Genomic DNA, 18422 nt, shown 5'->3' with positions numbered 1-18422 from the left:
TGGGCTACATTCCACGGGGTCGCAAAGAGTTGGACACGACTGAGTGACTTCACTTCACTTTGCTTTATTAACTATGCCAAAGCCTTTGACTGTGTGGATCACAACAAACTGTGGAGAATTCAGAAAGAGATGGGAATACCAGACCATCTGACCTACCTCCTGAGAAATCTGTATGCAGGTGAAGAAGTAACAGTTAGAACTGGACATGGAACAACAGACTGGTTCCAAATTGAGAAAGGAGTACGTCAAGGCTGTATATTGTCACCCTGCTTATTTAACTTATATACAGAATACATTATGCAAAATGCAAGGCTGGATGAAGCACAAGCTGGAATCAAGATTGCCAGGAGAAATATCAATAACCTCACATATGCAAATGATACCACCCTTATGGCAGAAAGTGAAGAAGAACTAAAGAGCCTCATGATGAAAGTGAAAGAGGAGAGTGAAAAGGTTGGTTTGAAACTCAACATTCAGAAAACTAAGATCATGGCATCTGGTCCCATCACTTCATGGCAAACAGATGGGGAAACAGTGACAGATGTTATTTTGGGGGGGCTTCAAAATCATTGCAGATGGTGACTGCAGCCGTGGAATTAAAAGACACTTTCTCCTTGGAAGAAAAGCTATGACCAACAGCATATTTAAAAGCAGAGACATTACTTTACCAACAAAGGTCTGTCTAGTTCAAGCTATGGTTTTTTCAGTAGTCATGTATGGATGTGAGAGTTGGACTATAAAGAAAGCCGAGCACTGAAGAATTGATGCTTTTGAACTGCGGTGTTGGAAAAGACTCTTGAAAGTCCCTTGGACTGCAAGGAGATCCAACCAGTCCATCCTAAAGGAAATCACTCCTGAATATTCATTGGATGGACTGATGCTGAAGCTGAAACTCCAGTACTTTGGCCACCTGATGCGAAGAACTGACTCCTTGGAAAAGACCTTGATGCTGGGAAAGATTGAAGGCAGGAGGAGAAGGGGAAGACAGAAGATGAGATGGCTGGATGGCATCACTGACATGATGGACATGAGTTTGAATAGGCTCCGGGAGTTGGTGATGGACAGGGAAGACTGGCGTGCTGCAGTCCAGAGTCGCAAACAGTCAGACACGACTGAGCGACTGAACTAAACTGAGCCTTAAACAAAACCCCTGCAAACGCAGTGGACTTCCTTGTGTAAATTAGAAAGAGAAGGTCACCCCTCAGCACAGGTGCAGTTTTAGGTCAGGGTGCTCTGAGGACTCAGCAAACTGCTTTCCAGTTGTCCCCGATGCAGGGTTGCATCATCATATGTGGTGGTCCTGCCCTGTGCCCCCACTAAATCTAACCCAGTCTGGAGAGAATGGCCATAGGGAAGCAGTGGAAACCAGGTCCTAGCTGTGCATGACCTTGGGTGAGGAATTTACCTTCTTATACAATGGAGATGACATCCGCCATGCCCACCTCACTGGGCTTAGAGAATCAACATTTTTTAAAAAAGTGGAATCATACCTTCCACTGAGAGTATTTTCTAAAATTAAAGGGTAAGGTAAAAGTTTCACAGGACCTCAATTACCCTTGAGAATGCCTCCATATCATCCACGAAGTAGAGTCCATACCCAGGCTGACATGCCACTCCAGGGATTGGCATGTCTCTCTCAGTAAGCCCAGCACAACCTCCAGGGAGGGGAGAGATGCTAATAATTTGGTAAAAACATGAGCTGCACTGACCTGCTTCCATGCATAGCCCATGTCTACCTAAGGTACAGAAACAGAAATATCAGAATCGTCTTTAGTGCAATGAGATACAATAGGATTGCGCTATGTGTCCACTGAAGACAACAGCAAGTGGAATCGCTGCTGTTGCTGCTGCTAAGTCACTTCAGTCGTGTCCGACTCTGTGCAACCCCAGAGACGGCAGCCCACCAGGCTCCCCCGTCCCTGGGATTCTCCAGGCAAGAACACTGGAGTGGGTTGCCATTTCCTTCTCCAATGCTTGAAAGTGAAAGGTGAAAGTGAAGTCGCTCAGTCGTGTCTGACTTCTAGCGACCCCATGGACTGCAGCCTACCAGGCTCCTCCATCCATGGGATTTGCCAGGCAAGAGTACTGGAGTGGGTTGCCATTGCCTTCTCCGAGCGGAATCGCCAACTTGGTTTTAATTTTGTATCCCTCTCTTTCTCTTTAGTGCCAACATGTATAGTGGACTTTGAGCAAGTTAAATGCATAGTCTAACAAAGCGTGAAAACTCTGAAGCAAAATACAAATGCAGGGCATTGTCTTTGAGATCTATGCTGTGTATATCTATGCTTGGTCATTCACTCGTGTCCAACTTTTTGTGACTCCATGGATAGCAGCCTGCCAGGCTTCTCTGTCTGTGGGATTCTCCAGGCAAGAATACTAGAGTGGGTTGCCATTTCCTACTCCACGGGGTCTTCCCGACCCAGGGATCAAACCTACGTCTGTTGTATCTCCTGCACTGGCAGGTGGGTTCTTTACCACTAGCGCCATATGGGATCCCAATTTAGTATTCTGTGATGTGAGGAAATCTATGCTGTTCAGGACACAACGCTGCCAGCATGGGAAACCTTTAAGTCACTCCCTTATTTCAGGGCACACAGGCAGAGTCCCCTCTCCCATGAGAAGGCACTGCTGGCGTGCTCCTGGGAAGAGCTGTGGCTTTGAGCTGTGTTCCCGTAGAGGAAGGGCTGGCATAGAGCCGGTCACCATCTTTCACTTCATTCCTCTCAGCCCTGTTTGGCAAAATGTCTCAAGACAGGAACTAGGGGAGGTACAGGGTAGGAACTAGGTCTACTGGCTGAGTGGGTGAAATGAGCAAGGTAGCAGCTCTAGAGAGAAATCACGGGACCAGCCCTCGCAGAGTTGCTGATGCTCAAAGATAATCTCTCGGCTCGGCATCCGCACCAGCCATCCAGGAAAGAGTCCTCTCAGTTGTCTGCTCCAGCACTCCAGACTGAAAAAAAGCCCCAGGTCCTTCTGGATAAAAGCCACATGCGCCCTTTGCTTTCCAGAGTGAAACACATCACCCTGAATGCCACCAAAATAAACATGTTTCCTCCCGCGCCACCTGGGCCACTCCGGACATTTTCTAGTGAACCAATGACCTACCTAGTTCAATCCTATATATAAAGAACAGGATTCTTTACAAACCAAATAGTGTTTTAAAAAGAGAAAGCACCTTTCAACACGTCTGCACCCTGTTACTGCCATGTCTCCACATGGCCCGCTTTTCATACTTCTAATATAATTAATCTCCACTCAATAGGAAACCTCTAAGAGAAAAGTAAGTTTTATACTTGTGTATGGCTATTGACCTAGATTCTTCATTACTATACTTTTAGAAGGGATTATAGAGAAAACAAATATAAATTAACAATACAAACACTACGACTATTAATACTGTCTCTTACAGAAAACTGGGGTCACCAGGGAAACAAAATTTTATTCAGAAATTCTTAATTGGGCAATCAACTGGTAATACCTGCTGTGCTAAGCACTACAGGGAGATAGATATGAAGGTGAACTGGACAGAGAATCTGACCTACCTCCTCTCTCCCAGCAAAATAGCCTTTAAGTCTACAAGTATCTTAAGCCAACAGCTCATCATAAGAAAATCAATAGGAAAAACACTAACTCTTGGCAAAAAAGACATCAAGAAATCTTAACTGGTTAGTAAGAAGTACAAATGCTCCTGTGCAGGACTGAACTCATCAAGCCATACCACTTAGCCCAACGTACACAAAGGCTTCAAGACACAACACTTAGCTGATGAGAGAAAAGAAAACCCAAGACAGCGATAGAGAAAGAGTAGCTATGCTCTTCCAAGCACATCAAGGTATGATTCAGAATGTTCTGAATACTCACTGTTCTTCTTGTACATCAGAATTTCAAAGGAATTCATCTCATAGTTCTCAAAGGTTTGCCGCACTTTTTCAATGGTATCTTTATCAGTCAGCTCCCCATACATAAAACTGCAAAACAACCAAAGAGCCCGAGTTAGATGAGCAAGTATTTGTTATTCTACAAGCATCTGTTGAATACCTGCTATATACCCAGCACTGTGCTATGCACTGTGAAACGCACATACACACACACACTGAAAACAGTTGTGCCATCAGAAGAGATTTACTAACTGAAATGGGATCAACACTCCGTCACCATCTCCCCCCCCCCAGAAAACTAATGGTCTAATAGGAGAGACACACTAGAAAACAGTGATCTAAATAGCAGATTAGAAAACAGTATGACCCTACACAGGAATGACAATACAAAGAGTAGACACAGAGCCCCGAGTGGTCAGACAGGCTTTCCAGAGGCAAGGAGAAATGAGATCTAAAGAGCAGGTGGAAATTAGCTGAGAAAGCGAGTGAAAAGAACGTTCTAGGCAAAAAAGGAGCATTGCAAAGGCACAGGGGTGAGAGGGAGGTTAATCCTGGAACCTGAATATGGTTCAGGTCAGTATGCCTGGAATGTAGATACTGAAGGGAAAATTTGCAACCAATAATATACAGAAGAAAGAAAGAGTCAGGCCATGGAAGAGACCATGGCATTATAGACCAGGTGAAGTAATTTAAACTTTATCCCCAAAACAAGGCAGAGAGAGCCACTGGAGGGTTTTAAGCAAAGGAGTTGCATAATCAAATCTGCATTTTAGAAATACAACTCTGGGAGACTTCCTGAGAAGGACAGCAGAATAAATCTGGACTACAGATTTTTTTCCTCTCCTAATTTCCAACAAAATAAACAAGCGAATAGGGAAAAAAAAATCACAAAAAGTCACCAATCAAACAAGAAAAAGGGTGCAATTTGATGCTCTACGCAAGATATAGCTAAGGAAAGAAAAGAAGATTCAGCAAGTCACTGTCACTGTCTTTGCAGCTCCTTTTCCGGCCCACCCCCACTAATAAAGAAAACAGAGAACTGGGTTCAAAAAATCAAGATGATAAAATTCTACAAATTCTTCCTAATTTCCATACTTCTCACATTTGGAGAAAAATAAACCAAAAGGGTTAATAAGTTTAAAAAAAGTTAGTAAGAGGTACCTTGGTGGCTCAGATGGTAAAGAATCAGGAAAACCCCCTGGAAAAGGGAACAACCCACTCCAAGTATTCTTGCCTGGAGAATTCCATGGACAGAGGCGTCTGCAGGCTACAGTCCATGGGGTCACAAAGAATTGGACATGACTGAGCAACTAAGACTTTCACTTTTCATTCTTCACATTTGGAGAAAAGTAAACTAACAAGAATTAATAAGCAGCATGAAAAAACAATTAGGAAAAAACTCAGTAGTAGAAGCTGCTGTCGAGTAATACTGACTCTCTGCGAGGCAGTAACTGCCAGGACCATCCACTTTCTTGGGCCTCACACCGAATATGGTCTGAAGACCAAGGTTTATTCCTCTAGGAATGGGTTATGCTCCCCCCTCACCAACAACTTGGTAGAGTGAACCACGGCACAGGACACTAACAGAATGCAAGAGAAGAAAAGCCATCCCTCAACGGGGCTGCAAAGGCCAGCCCTCCAACAAGGCTGCCAGTGGACCCTGCGAGCATGTCCCCCCTCCAGGCCTTCAGGTGACACCAACAAGGAAGAATGGCCACACTCAGCCCGCAAGGCTTAGGTGATGTGGAAGCCGCGGCACGGGTTCCCCAGCAATACACAACGCATCTCCTAAAATTGTGCACACCTAGCTATGCAACCTAGCTTCTTCTTGATGACTTGAATCAAAGAATTTCAGAGCTAACAAGAACCTCAGAAGTTAGGAAGCACAGTTCCCAAACCACCAAGTCAATCATCTGTAGTTCCCTGTGTGCCCATCTCCTGTAATGCACTGCTCTGGGGCTGTGTTCTTCAACTATAAATCAGGAAAAGAGACAACCACACTTGGTGAATTACCTTTAAAAAGAAGGATAGATCAAAACTAAATTACCCGTGCCTGAGAACAAGGGGATTTCTTTCTCTCCTGAAGTAAAAACTGATGCTCTCTTACCGTTTCACTTAGCCAGTTGCTCAAAGGCCTTTTTAGCATCCTCCCACTTTCCCTTTCTGGATGGATTTGCTAGATAAGTGACCTCCATTTAAGTGATGTGATGGTATACAGGCTGGCAATTTCCTTCACAAGGTAAAATCAACCCCTGCTAAATGGAGTCTTCACACAAATGAAGCGCCGTCATTACATTCAGCTTTCCTTATTCTATGTGCTTTTTCAGGCTGAAGTTCAGTGGTAGATACAAGTTTCCTTTCTCTGGACATTAGATTTCAGATGCCTGCAATGCAGGAAATCAGCCAAAGACCCCTGAGCTATTAGAGATGTAGCTAACACAGGGCATGCTACCTTTCCTGCTAGAAAAGGGACACCTTCAGAGAAATAAGTAAATTTCTTAGAAACTTACTAAGTTCTCTTATCTGCATAAAAATTATCCAGTACTCTTATCTGATTTTCTTAAAGTGTTTGATGATAGTCAATAAGAAGCAAGACAGGTAAGGAAAGACTGCTCAAGCCACACTAGAAAGCAAAGCTCACTCTCCCAATGTGTTCAGATTGTGTTTGTACACATACAGATGAACACTAGATGCAGACACACAGATACCTCAGAGGATAAGAGCACACCAAGAGTGTAAGAGAATTCTACTGTAATACTTGAGTCATAATTTCTAAAACTTTGAGGGAAGCTTAAACTTCCCATTTCCCAGTCCCCAAAACCTAAGATTTAAGAAAATGATAATATTTTCAAAACATTTAATCCTTTTCACCAAATGAGTTACTTGGTTGGTTTAATACAAATAGGCAGCTTCTGAGAACCAAAGACTATGCCTGGGTTGAACGGGTTTTTCCACCCTTTGGAGACGGGTTCATTTTTGGCTCTAGCAGGTTTAGGAATAGCTTCCTGGGTGGCTCAGCAGTAAAGAATCCACCTGCCAATGCAGGAGATGCAGGTTCGATCCCTGGGTCAGGAAGATCCCCTGAAGGAGGGCATGGCAACCCACTCTAGTATTGTCTGAAGAATCCCATGGATAGAGGAACCTAGTGGGCTATGGTCCATGGGGTGGCAAAGAGTCAGAGATGACTGAAGCAGCTAAGCACAGCACACAGGTTTAGGAAGATGATTCCACTGCATGCAAACACCACTGAAGACAGACAACCTTGAGGAAGGCAAAGAGTGAGAAGAGCAAAAGGCTATGGAGCCAAGACCTTGCTGAGACAGCACAGGGTCTGGCCCACAGGCTCCACTCAGCACCTTGAAGATGCTCTAAAAGCGCTTTTCCAGTGACACAGACCAAGGGCACTACTTGGCTAGTAGCCCTGTCAAATGCCCACGCTGCATAGCACCCTTCACTTGCATCTTTGAATCAGTGGTCAAAGACAGATGTGGCAACAGCAAGGCAGCAAAACATGGCCTCTTCCCTTTTTCTGATGAAAAGCCCTATGAGCATGGCCCATGTCTCCAAAACGGTATTTATTCTTCAAAAATGGCTGGACAGGGACTTCTGTGGTGGTCCAGTGGTGAAAGCTCCACACTTAAAATGCAGGGGGTACAGGGTCAATCCCTGATCAGGGAACTAGGATCCCATATGCCACTTGATGTGGCCAAAGAATAAAAAAAATTTTTTAATGACCATATATTTTAAAAATTAATTTAATGACCTAAATTTTTATTTCATCTTCATTTAACTTTGTTTAATCTTCTAATTTTCACATAATTTCCATCTGCTAAGCTGCTAAGTCACTTCAGTCGTGTCCGACTCTGTGCGACCCCATAGACGGCAGCCCACCAGGTTCCCCCGTCCCTGGGATTCTCCAGGCAAGAACACTGGAGTGGGTTGCCATTGCCTTCTCCAATGCGTGAAAGTGAAAAGTGAAAGTGAAGTCGCTCAGTCGTTTCCGACTCTTCACGACCCCATGGACTGCAGCCTACCAGGCTCCTCTGTCCATGGGACTTTCTAGGCAAGAGTACTGGAGTGGGGTGCCATTGTCTTCTCCATCTAAAACCTCAAAATTTTGAGTTGACATTTTACTGATAAAATGACTTTCCTGAGTTTTTCTAGGTTTTCCCTCATCTCACTGACTGTAAATTCATTAGTTGTAGAGACCATGTTATAGGCCTTCTTTCATTTTCCCAGTACAGTGTGTGAACTAGAGATGACAGTGTGATAAGTATTCCTGAACGTGCTTAGTCGCTCAGTCGTGTTTGACTCTTTGCAACCCTTTGGATTGTAGCCCTCCAGGTTCCTCTGTCCATTGGATTTTTAGGGAAGAATACTGGAGTGGGTTGCCATCTCCTCCTCCAGAGGATCTTCCTGACCCAGGGATCAAACCTGCATCTCCTGGGTCTCCTGTACGGGCAGGCAGATTCTTTACCACTTGTGCCACCTCGGAAGTACATTCCTGAATGAAACTGCTTGAAAGGAAATTCTCAAGTTGAGTATGCTATTATCTTTTTCCAAAAAGATACCATGAAACAGTGTTCAACAGAAAAAGCCCAAACATAAATACCTGCAGGTACTGCTTTTTTGCATCACTTCCGCCCTGTGATAGCCAGACAGCTTGCAAAATCCATCATTGCTGTACACGATAGGCCAGTCCACTATCTGGGCATTCCCCAACACAAAGTTAGTATCTGTTGAAAACAAAAAAAGGAGAAGAAGAGGGCACATGAGGCAAGACATTATTGAGACTCAATGAGGACACAAATAATAACCAATCCAGGTATTTTTTGTTCCCCCCCAAAATAGTCTCTTGAATAGGAAACTGGCCCTCTGAGAAACACAGAAGAACAGAGCTCTAAGACTGAATATTTGGAAAGCAAATGCTGAGGTTCAGTTCAGTTCAATTCAGTTGCTCAGTTGTGTTCGATTCTTTGTGACCCCATGAACTGCAGCATGCCAGGCTTCCCTGTCCATCACCAATTCCCAGAGCTTGCTCAAACTCATGTCCATTGAGTCGGTGATGTCAACCAACTCTCTCATCCTCTGTCATCCCCTTCTCCTCCTGCCTTCAATCTTTCCCAGCATCACGGTCTTTTCCAACGAGTTACTTCTTTGCATCAGGTGGCCAAAGTATTGGACTTTCAGCTTCAGCATCAGCCCTTCCAATGACTATTCAGGACTGATCTCCTTTAGAATGGACTGGTTTGATCTCCTTGCAGTCCAAGGGACTCTCAGGAGTCTTCTCCAACGCCACAGTTCAAAAGCATCAATTCTTTGGCGCTCAGCTTTCTTTCCAGTCCATCACTCACATCCATACATGACTACTGGAAAAACCATAGCTTTGACTAGACAGACCTTTGTCAGCAAAGTAATGTACTCCAAAGGAAGCATGCTTAACCAAACAATGTTTCCTGCAGAAATCCACTGATTTCCATAAGACATATTCAAGTCCTAATTTTTCATCTTAGTGAGAGTATGCTAACATGGAGCTAGTGAGAAACTGAAAGTAATTTCTTCTGAGTTCCATACAGCATCTTAGCTTGTCAATCTTTTGGGCAGAAGTGACAAATTGGCCTTACTCACCCTGATTAGCAATTGCCAGTCCATGGAGGAGAAGGCCTCCTTAGAGAGGCAAAGGGGACAGCAGCAGAATGCCTCGTGGAACACACATATCAGAGACCCTTCTTCTTGGTGAGGAAGTGACTAGATCCCTAATCCTGGGGCTCTGTGGACCCTGATCAAGACACCAGGCAATGACAAACCTTACTGATTCGAAATCCTGGAGCCACAGAAGGCACAGTTCAGACCTCTTTCATGGAGCACTAGACCACCATTCACTCAAGATGCAGGGATTAAGTAAGCCAGATATGTTTGGTTGTCGGGCATGTTCTCACCACTTTCTACATTTTTAAAGATCAAAAGTCTTCAACACCTTTTGTGCTCAGGAAATCACGTATTCCTTTTCTCTTTTCAATACCTTAAGCAAATAACATCCAGAACTTAAATATAATCATTATTTTTGCTTGATGCTTTCCTTTCCACAGAATAATCACCCCTTCCCCACCTCCCCCTACCCAAAAGGAAGCAAAGAAAACCCATACAGACCCTTCCTTTGCTGGAAACCAGAGGAGGGTTGTTTATACATGTGCTCTCTGTGGAGTGGAGTGGTGGTGACATGCAATGTCTTCATTTAATTGGGAGGTTAATTTGGCTCTAGTATGTCACTTACAGATTATTCTCAGTATGGGTAATCATCCTTTCCTATCTATGTGAGAAGGAACAGAGGAAGGAGACACAGGAGGAATAGCTAAATATAGCAAGCAACTCTTTTTTTGTGACATTTGGTTTGTTTATTAACACCTGCAAACATTTGAGAACTTTTGGATTCAAGTGGGCAGTTTAGCTGCCACCAGCCTTGAGAAGCCTCTCTGCAGTGCTCCAGCCACACAGTGTACCTGGATACCTGTTCCTTTCTGGTGGTCCAAAAGGTGGTGGTGGTCCACTGTGCCCTCACTATCTGCTGGAGCCCCTCCTGGTGAAAGGTGATGTCTCTGCTGGGTGGTCTCCACCACCAGGAGAGCTGAAAGCTAAAGGGTCGTTAGCATGACTTCCTTCCCTAAGAGAGACCTTACCTCAGCCAGATGGGCCACACACCTGAGCCTCTGCCAGTGGACACAAGCGGGAATGGCAGATGGTCATCTGGTGAACATCCATCCACCCCGTCCCGCTGTGAGAGCAGGGCTGCGTCCCTTACCCTGCCTGCAGATGCTTTCAAGGGCCACCTGGGCTCCTAAGCCTGACTCCTCAATCTAGGGCAGGTGCCATGGCTCCTTCATTTCTTACTCGAAATTCCCATTTGCTCCAAGTAATCAGAGATCACCTCTGTATTGGAAGTAAGACTCCTCCCTGAGAACCCCTGGGTGTGGCGAGATGGGCACACTGCTAACCCCATGGGCTATGGCACTTGCAGCCAACCTGAGCCTCAGAGGGTCCGAGATTCAGCATCAGATAAAACAATATTGGTCCGATGGTCAGAAGCAGCAGAATTAAAATGAAAGAAGAGCTTATTTACTTAGTTATTAGCAATGGAAGCAATGCTTACTGTCAGCCTGAGCAAGCATTTCCACTCAGGGAGGGATTCATTTTATGAACATTCAAAGCTTCAAAGTTCTAACCCTGACTGAATTTAGAGAGTGTCTATTACTTCTTATTTGTTCCGCTTCTTTCTCTTTGCTGAAGATACGTGTCTATGTACATATCTGTTGTGATACACACATTCATATGAGGTATACAGTAATCTACTCTTAATCTACTCTTGAGAATGCTTTGGTATATTGAAAATGAACAGAAAATAGCACCTTCATAAAGTGTATCTACAAACCCACTAGCCTTATAAATACACCTTTAATAAAAATCTATGGCTGGTCTTTTCTTCTATCCCTCCCAGACATACATAAATACTTTTGATTCCCACTAGGTACAACACACAATGCGAAACCCTGGGATATCCAGCTTGACAAGACATGGTACATGTTCTCTAGGAACTTACCAAGATAAATAGGCATGCATACAACTAACTAAAGAAACAGGGAATAAAATGATTAACCTGTTCAAGGGAGGTAAAGGATTGTGTCTCAGAGTGGTCATGAATAAACCTGCTCTAGTCTGGAAGGATGAGTAAAATTTGGTTAAACATTTTCAATGCCTAAGATATAGCTACCACAGATGATACAAAAAAACAACAAGATATAGAAATGAAAATATGATGCCTGCCTTCGGTGAACTCAAGAAGATGTGGGAGGAAGGGAACATTCCAGGCAGGGGACCCAGCATGAGCAAAGGTCTGGAGGCATGGGACACAAAGCAAACTAATGCAGACAGACAGGGAAGCCAGGAAGACGAACAGGAGAGGAGCCTGGAGACCAGACTGGGAACAGTCTTGAGTGTCAAGGACTTCTGACTTCATTCTGAAGACAGGTAATCCCTATACGTTGGTCTTCTCTCCCTGAAAAAAAACCTCACACTTCTTGACCTGAGCCACTAAGCCTTAAAATAAGTACAAAATTGACTGAATTACCCCTGAGTGTTTGTGAAGTCGAGTGGCTTTAACTCTCTTGTTAATGCCTAAACTGTAATAATCTCAGAAGACTTAGGTAGGAGGTTAAAACTGAGTGAAATTTTCATGGGTCCCAGTCCCAGTAAGACTATGTGCTGAGAGGGAGGAATAAATAATAGTTTAACTACATATGTTTACATTTCTTTCCTACCTTAGGCCACCCTAAAAGCAAATTATTTAAAAGGTAAACACACATACCAAAAAAAATAAAGTGAAAGCAGAGGGAAAATGACTAGGAAACAGAGAATTAAAAAAAAAAAACACATAATTAGTAGACTCAGAAAGGCTCAAGAGATAATATATCCATAAAACAAAAATAAGATGTGGGGGACACGTGAGGAAGACTCATTAGAGAACAAATGAACAAGCAAATGAGAGCTCCTGTAAATCAAAGCTGAGTAACAATTAAAAATTCAACAGAGAGAGCCATAGAAAACATAAGAAAAAGATAAGACAAACAGATCAATCAAGAAGAACAGCATGCATCCTAATAAGAACAGCAGAAAGAACAGCACAGAATAGGATAGAAGACATTTTTTAAAAATTAAGCTATCTTTCTAAATCCCATATATATATGTTAGTATACTGTATTGGTATTTTTCTTTCTGGCTTACTTCACTCTGTATAATAGGCTCCAGTTTCATCCACCTCATTAGAACTGATTCAAATGTACTCTTTTTAATGGCTGAGTAATACTCCATGGTGTATATGTACCACAGCTTTCTTATCCATTCGTCTGCTGATGGGCATCTAAGTTGCTTCCATGTCCTGGCTGTTATAAACAGTGCTGCGATGAACACTGGGGTACACATGTCTCTTTCAATTCTGGTTTCCTCAGTTAGAATTTAGAAAGATGGTAATGATAACCCTGTATGCTAGACAGCAAAAGAGACACAGATGTATAGAACAGTCTTTTGGACTCTGTGGGAGAGGGAGAGGGTGGGATGATTTGGGAGAATGGCATTGAAACATGTATAATATCATATAGGAAATGAATCACCAGTCCAGGTTCGATGCAGGATACAGGATGCTTGGGGCTGGTGCACTGGGATGACCCAGAGGGATGGTATGGGGAGGGTGGTGGATTCATGTTGATGTATGGCAAAACCAATACAATATTGTAAAGTAATTAGCCTCCAATTAAAATAAATAAATTTATATTTTTAAAAAAAATTTTTAAACTATCAAATGTGAGGGTAAAATAACAATATTTCCAGAAGTTATCTTCAGATAAGAGCTGGGAAATTTATGTCCCATATATCCTTTCTCAGGAAGTTAACTTGATGTGTATCAGCAAAAAGAGGGTGTAAAGCAAGAAAGAAGACAACATGGGAACTAGGGGGAAAGTGGCTCCAAATATAGAAAGCAGGGAAGGAAGCTGCTATGAAGTATTCAATACAGAATGGTTCTGAGAAAAGAAGTTCCAGAAGAGACTTATCTAGAGATAAAGGGAGTCAGGATCTAATGATATTCTTGAAAATTTGGAATAACATAAAAAGCTTAGTAAAGGTATATAATGGGGGGCAGGAAAGGCAATTAGAAACAAAGAAAACAAAAGCTGTGCAAGAAGGAAAGCCAAATCATACTATATCACATCACCGTCATCATGCAAACATCTTAAGTTCCAATTTTTCAAACCAACATAGTCAAAGTATGCATGGAATATTTGACTGTAAGTGTCTCAATAACCTCATCAACTCTAACCTCATCAGTTCTGTAAAACTACAAACGATAAGCTGAGAAAGAGGAGAACAATCATCAGATGGTCTCTAGAGCTGATTTAATTTTTTTTAATGTATAAATATTTCACTGAAAGCTGCAAAGATAACCAATAAGGGAGTAATGTAATTATATTAGGAGGATGGATAGGAAATAGATAACGTGAGCTGAAAGCTCAAATAAATTAACAGAACTCAACAGATAATATCTAAAGTTGATAAACCTGAAAATAGCTACAACGCATGTTGTTTTAGAGACACAGCAGAAACTATAAGAAGTAACAGCTGTAATTAGAAAGTGTGGCCTCCAGTGAGCAGGATGGGTGAAAAGACAGGCATAGGACAACTGTTTTCCTCATAGGCTCTTCAGCTTGGTATTTACTCATGAACGTATACTACTTTGATAAAAATAAGTATATTCTTAACTTTTAATGAATTTAATCAGAAGAGGTTAACATTGATTAAATTTTTCAATTACTAAAAAAAATGAGAATGGAATATAGTTCAAGCTCCAGATATCACTGTAATTTCTCATAAAAGTAGTCTGGTCATCTTTTAAAGGTATTCATTATTCTCAAGCACTCCAAATGTTCCTGGGGTGCATATTACAGCCTTATCTGGGAAAAATCATGTACACTAGCATCTTCTTTAACCCACTCCAGTGTTCTTGCCTGGAGAATCCCAGGGACGGGGGAGCCTGGTAGGCTGCCATCTATGGGGTCGCACAGAGTCGGACACGACTGAAGCGACTTAGCAGCAGCAGCAGCATCTTCTTTGATTTTAGAAAGGAAACATCTGTCCATTGACAGATGACTGGATAAAGAAGATGCGGTATACACATACATACACACCTGCAGTGACAGTGACAATGAAGTTGCTCAGTCGTGTCCGACTCTCTGCAACCCCGTGGACTGTAGCCTAACAGGCTCCTCCGTCCATGGGATCTTCCAGGCAAGAGTACTGGAGTGGGGTGCCATTGCCTTCTCCAGGGGATCTTTCCAACCCTGGGATTGAACCCAGGTCTCCTGCATTGCAGGCAGATGCTTTACCATCTAAGCCACCAGGGAAGCCCACACCCGCACACAGTGGAATATTAGCCATAAAAAGGGATGGAGCAATGCCATTTGCAGATACATGGGTGAACGTAGAGATGATCACACTAAGTGAAGTGAGCCAGAGAAAGACAAACATCAAAGGATATTACTTATATGTAGAATCTCAAATATGATACAAATGAACTTATTTATAAAACAGAAAAAGACTCATAGACATAGAAAACAAACTTACAGGAACCAAAGGGAAAATGTAGGAGGAAGGGATAAATTAGGAGTTTGGCGTTAGCACATATAAACTACTATATACAAAATAGATGAATAACAGGGTCCTACTGTATATCACAAGGAACTATATTCAATACCTTGCAATAAACTATAATGGAAAAGAACATGAGAAATTATAAATATATGTATAACTGAATATCTTTGAGTATACCAGAAACTAACACAATATTGTAAATTAACTATTCAATTAAATAAACAAGCAAATAAATAAATAAAACAATATGCCTTGGGAGAAAGAGAACTCCCTCTTATTCACGGACTTGAAATGAATGAAAGAATTTTAGTTCCAGTCACAAAGCCATTTGCTTCTAATACCAGAGAAACCAAGCATTTAGAAATTCTTTCCCCTTCCCCACCACATCCACAGCACACATGTGTACCCTGCTATGGTTGGCTAAAAGGAACATATTCAATTTATAACATACAAATGTGTGCCTGCATGCTAAGTCACTTCAGTCGTGTCTGACTCTTTGTGACCCTACAGACTGTAGCCCACCAGCCTCCTCTGTCCATGGGATTCCTTAGGCAGGAATACTGGAGTGGGTCAGTATTTCCTCCTCCAGGGGATCTTCCCAACCCAGGGATCGAACCTGCCTCTCTTACATCTCCTGCATTGGCAGGCGGGTGCTTTACCACTAGTACCACCTGGGAAGCCCATAGATACAATAAATAACCTATAACTTACCTTCCAGAGTACAATCTCTGAATGTGTAAACTGAGGGATTGCCCACACAAATAACAGCTTCCTAGGTGGCGCCAGTGGTAAAGAACCCACCTGCCAATGCAGGAGATGTAACAGACACTGGTTTGATTCCTGGGTTGGGAAGATCTCTTGGAGGAGGAAATAGCAACCCACTCCAGTACTCTTGCCTGGGAAATCCCATGGACAGAGGAGTCTGGCGGGCTATAGTTCATGGGGTCGCAAAGTGTCAGACATGACTTAGTACCTAACAACAACATTACTTTATTGAATGAAGTGTCATGGATTTTATCATTTTACTCAAGAAAAGCTAAGTCTCTAAGGACCCACTCAGTTAGAGCACGGTAGAATTGGGGTTTGAATCTGTTCTGCTGCTGCTGCTGCTAAGTCGCTTCTGTTGTGTCCGACTCTGTGTGACCCCATAGACGGCAGCCCACCAGGCTCCCCCATCCCTGGGATTCTCCAGGCAAGAACACTGGAGTGGGTTGCCATTTCCTTCTCCAATGCATGAAAGTGAAAGTGAAGTCACTCAGTCGTGTCCGACTCTGTGCGACCCATAGACTGCAGCCCACCAGGCTCCTCCATCCATGGGATTTTCCAGGCAAGAGTACTGGAGTGGGGTGCCATTGCCTTCTCCGAGAACCTGCTCTATCTGACTTCAAAATCCATGTTTTTAATCATTATATTACATAATCTCCTCCTTATTCCACTAAGTACTAAGATCAGACCATTTCTATGAAAAATCTTTGTAACACATTAGATTTACGTACCTTTCTGCTAAAATACTAAGTATAATGAGACATTTAATTATGAGTTAACTACCATTATTGCCGTCATATATTATGATTCTTCGTTGTGATACACGATGATGCCCACAGGAAATATTGACATGGGTAGAACTAATTGCTCTTCTTCTAAACGCTTCAGTTCCCCTGTCTGTCTATTCAGTGTTTTTTCTCTTCCCTCACTTGCAAACTATCATTTCGTACTTTTTAATACTTAGCATGCCAACATATTTCTAGAACACTCTTCTTTCCACACAATGATAGGAGAGGGGAGACGTTGTCCCTGGATCCCCTTTTGAGACTCAGTGATGGGAGAGAACACCACACTGGTGACTTAAAGGCGCTGGTCCGCCAGCACCCCTCAGCCTTCCAGAGTCCCCATGGGGTCTGGAAAAGACCTAGAAGATTCCAACTGCTCCACTTCTGTGTGGCTGCCTAAGCAGATGGTTGTCCCCATCATGTCAGTGATGACCATGTAGATAAAGACTGCTCCTCATACTGTCCAAGCCTAAGATTAACTTGAGGGCTCAGCAAACTATCAGCGGTGAGCTACAGAGCCAGTGAGAGCCTCGATTAGATCAAGTTTTATATACACACACACACATAGAGTATTTTGGGGCAGAGCACCAAGTTCTATTCCATCAAAGACAGAACCTAAGTCCTACGGGTAGAACAAGCATCTAAACACAAATCAACTGAGTTATCCCCCAAAATGAAGTTGCTCAGTCATGTCTAATTCTTTGCAACCCCATGGACTGTAGTCTGCCAGGCTTCTCTGTCCTTGGGATTTCCCAGGCAAGAATACTGGAGTGGGTTGCCATTTCCTTCTCCAGGGGATCTTCCCGACCCAGGGATAGAACACAGGTCTCCTGCATTGCAGGCAGACTCTTTACCATCTGAGCCACCATGGAAGCTCAAGTTACCCCCAAAAGACCACCTAAACTGGAAGAGTTTGAGATGCTATCTGGAAACTTCAGAGTCCTCCCGGGACTGATTTCCCCTTGCCAGTCAGTGTGGTGGGAGCCTGTGAGGGAACTAGAATCTGTTAAAATACAGAAGTGAACCTAGGTATGTCTGAGTTAATTTGCCATTGTGCCTCTAAAAGTATATCTGTCATAAGAATAGACAGGCTCAGAAACTTAGACTCTCCTGAAAAAACAAAGGTACATAAATTCTGGTGCAAGGACTCCATGATAGCAACTTTGCTAAGCCAAGGTTCCTTAATTCCTCGAGGTGGCTGGCTGTATTCCCACTGGTTAAGAGTCATTTTCCAAACTCAGTAAATGAACATTTATTTTGAAGCCAAGCAAAACTTAATTGGGAAAGTAACCCACTGCATGGAGAAAATATTAAAAATATATAATCTCCTGAGACTGCATCAGAATTGACCAGATCTGAGAAATTCCCTTGGCAGTCCACTGGTTAGGATGCTAGGCTCTCACTGTCGAGGGTCTAGGTTCAGTCCCTGGTGGGGGAACTAAGATCCCACAAGCCACATGACACAGACAAACACACACTCTCTCTCTCTCTCTCTCTCTCACACACACACACACAAACACACACACACACACACACAGAACACACACACACACAGAACTGACCAGATCTGGATCTAAGAGATTTGGAGATTTTAAACCGAGAAATGTTAGGCTATCTGACATTCTTTATCTATGAAGACAGCATCACCACCATCAAGACCACATGTATTAATACTCACCCATGAGGTGGGCAGGGCATGAGTATTATCCCACTTTTATAGATCTTGTGAAAGAGCTTAGGGGCTTCCCTGGGGGCTCAGCAGAAAAAAATTTGCCTGCCAATGCAGGATATGCAGGTTTGA

At 43.0% G+C, this 18422-nt stretch overlaps 1 protein-coding gene across 2 annotated transcripts in view; it reads right to left on the bottom strand.

Annotated features, from left to right (window-relative positions):
• KCNH1 (potassium voltage-gated channel subfamily H member 1) overlaps window positions 1–18422 on the bottom strand; it is a 417456-nt gene that overhangs the window by 378672 nt on the left and 20362 nt on the right. For both annotated transcript variants that reach the window (XM_018060769.1, XM_018060768.1), the window contains exons 2-3: window positions 8491–8614; window positions 3862–3968 (exon numbers count right to left, since the gene is read on the bottom strand). In XM_018060769.1, the coding sequence (XP_017916258.1) occupies window positions 3862–3968; window positions 8491–8614 (231 nt within the window). The remainder of the gene's footprint in view (window positions 1–3861; window positions 3969–8490; window positions 8615–18422) is intronic.

This window comes from Capra hircus, chromosome 16 (genome assembly GCF_001704415.2).
Source record: "Capra hircus breed San Clemente chromosome 16, ASM170441v1, whole genome shotgun sequence".
NCBI classification, from domain to species: domain Eukaryota; kingdom Metazoa; phylum Chordata; class Mammalia; order Artiodactyla; family Bovidae; genus Capra; species Capra hircus.
This window is presented reverse-complemented; position numbering and strand designations above follow the sequence as displayed.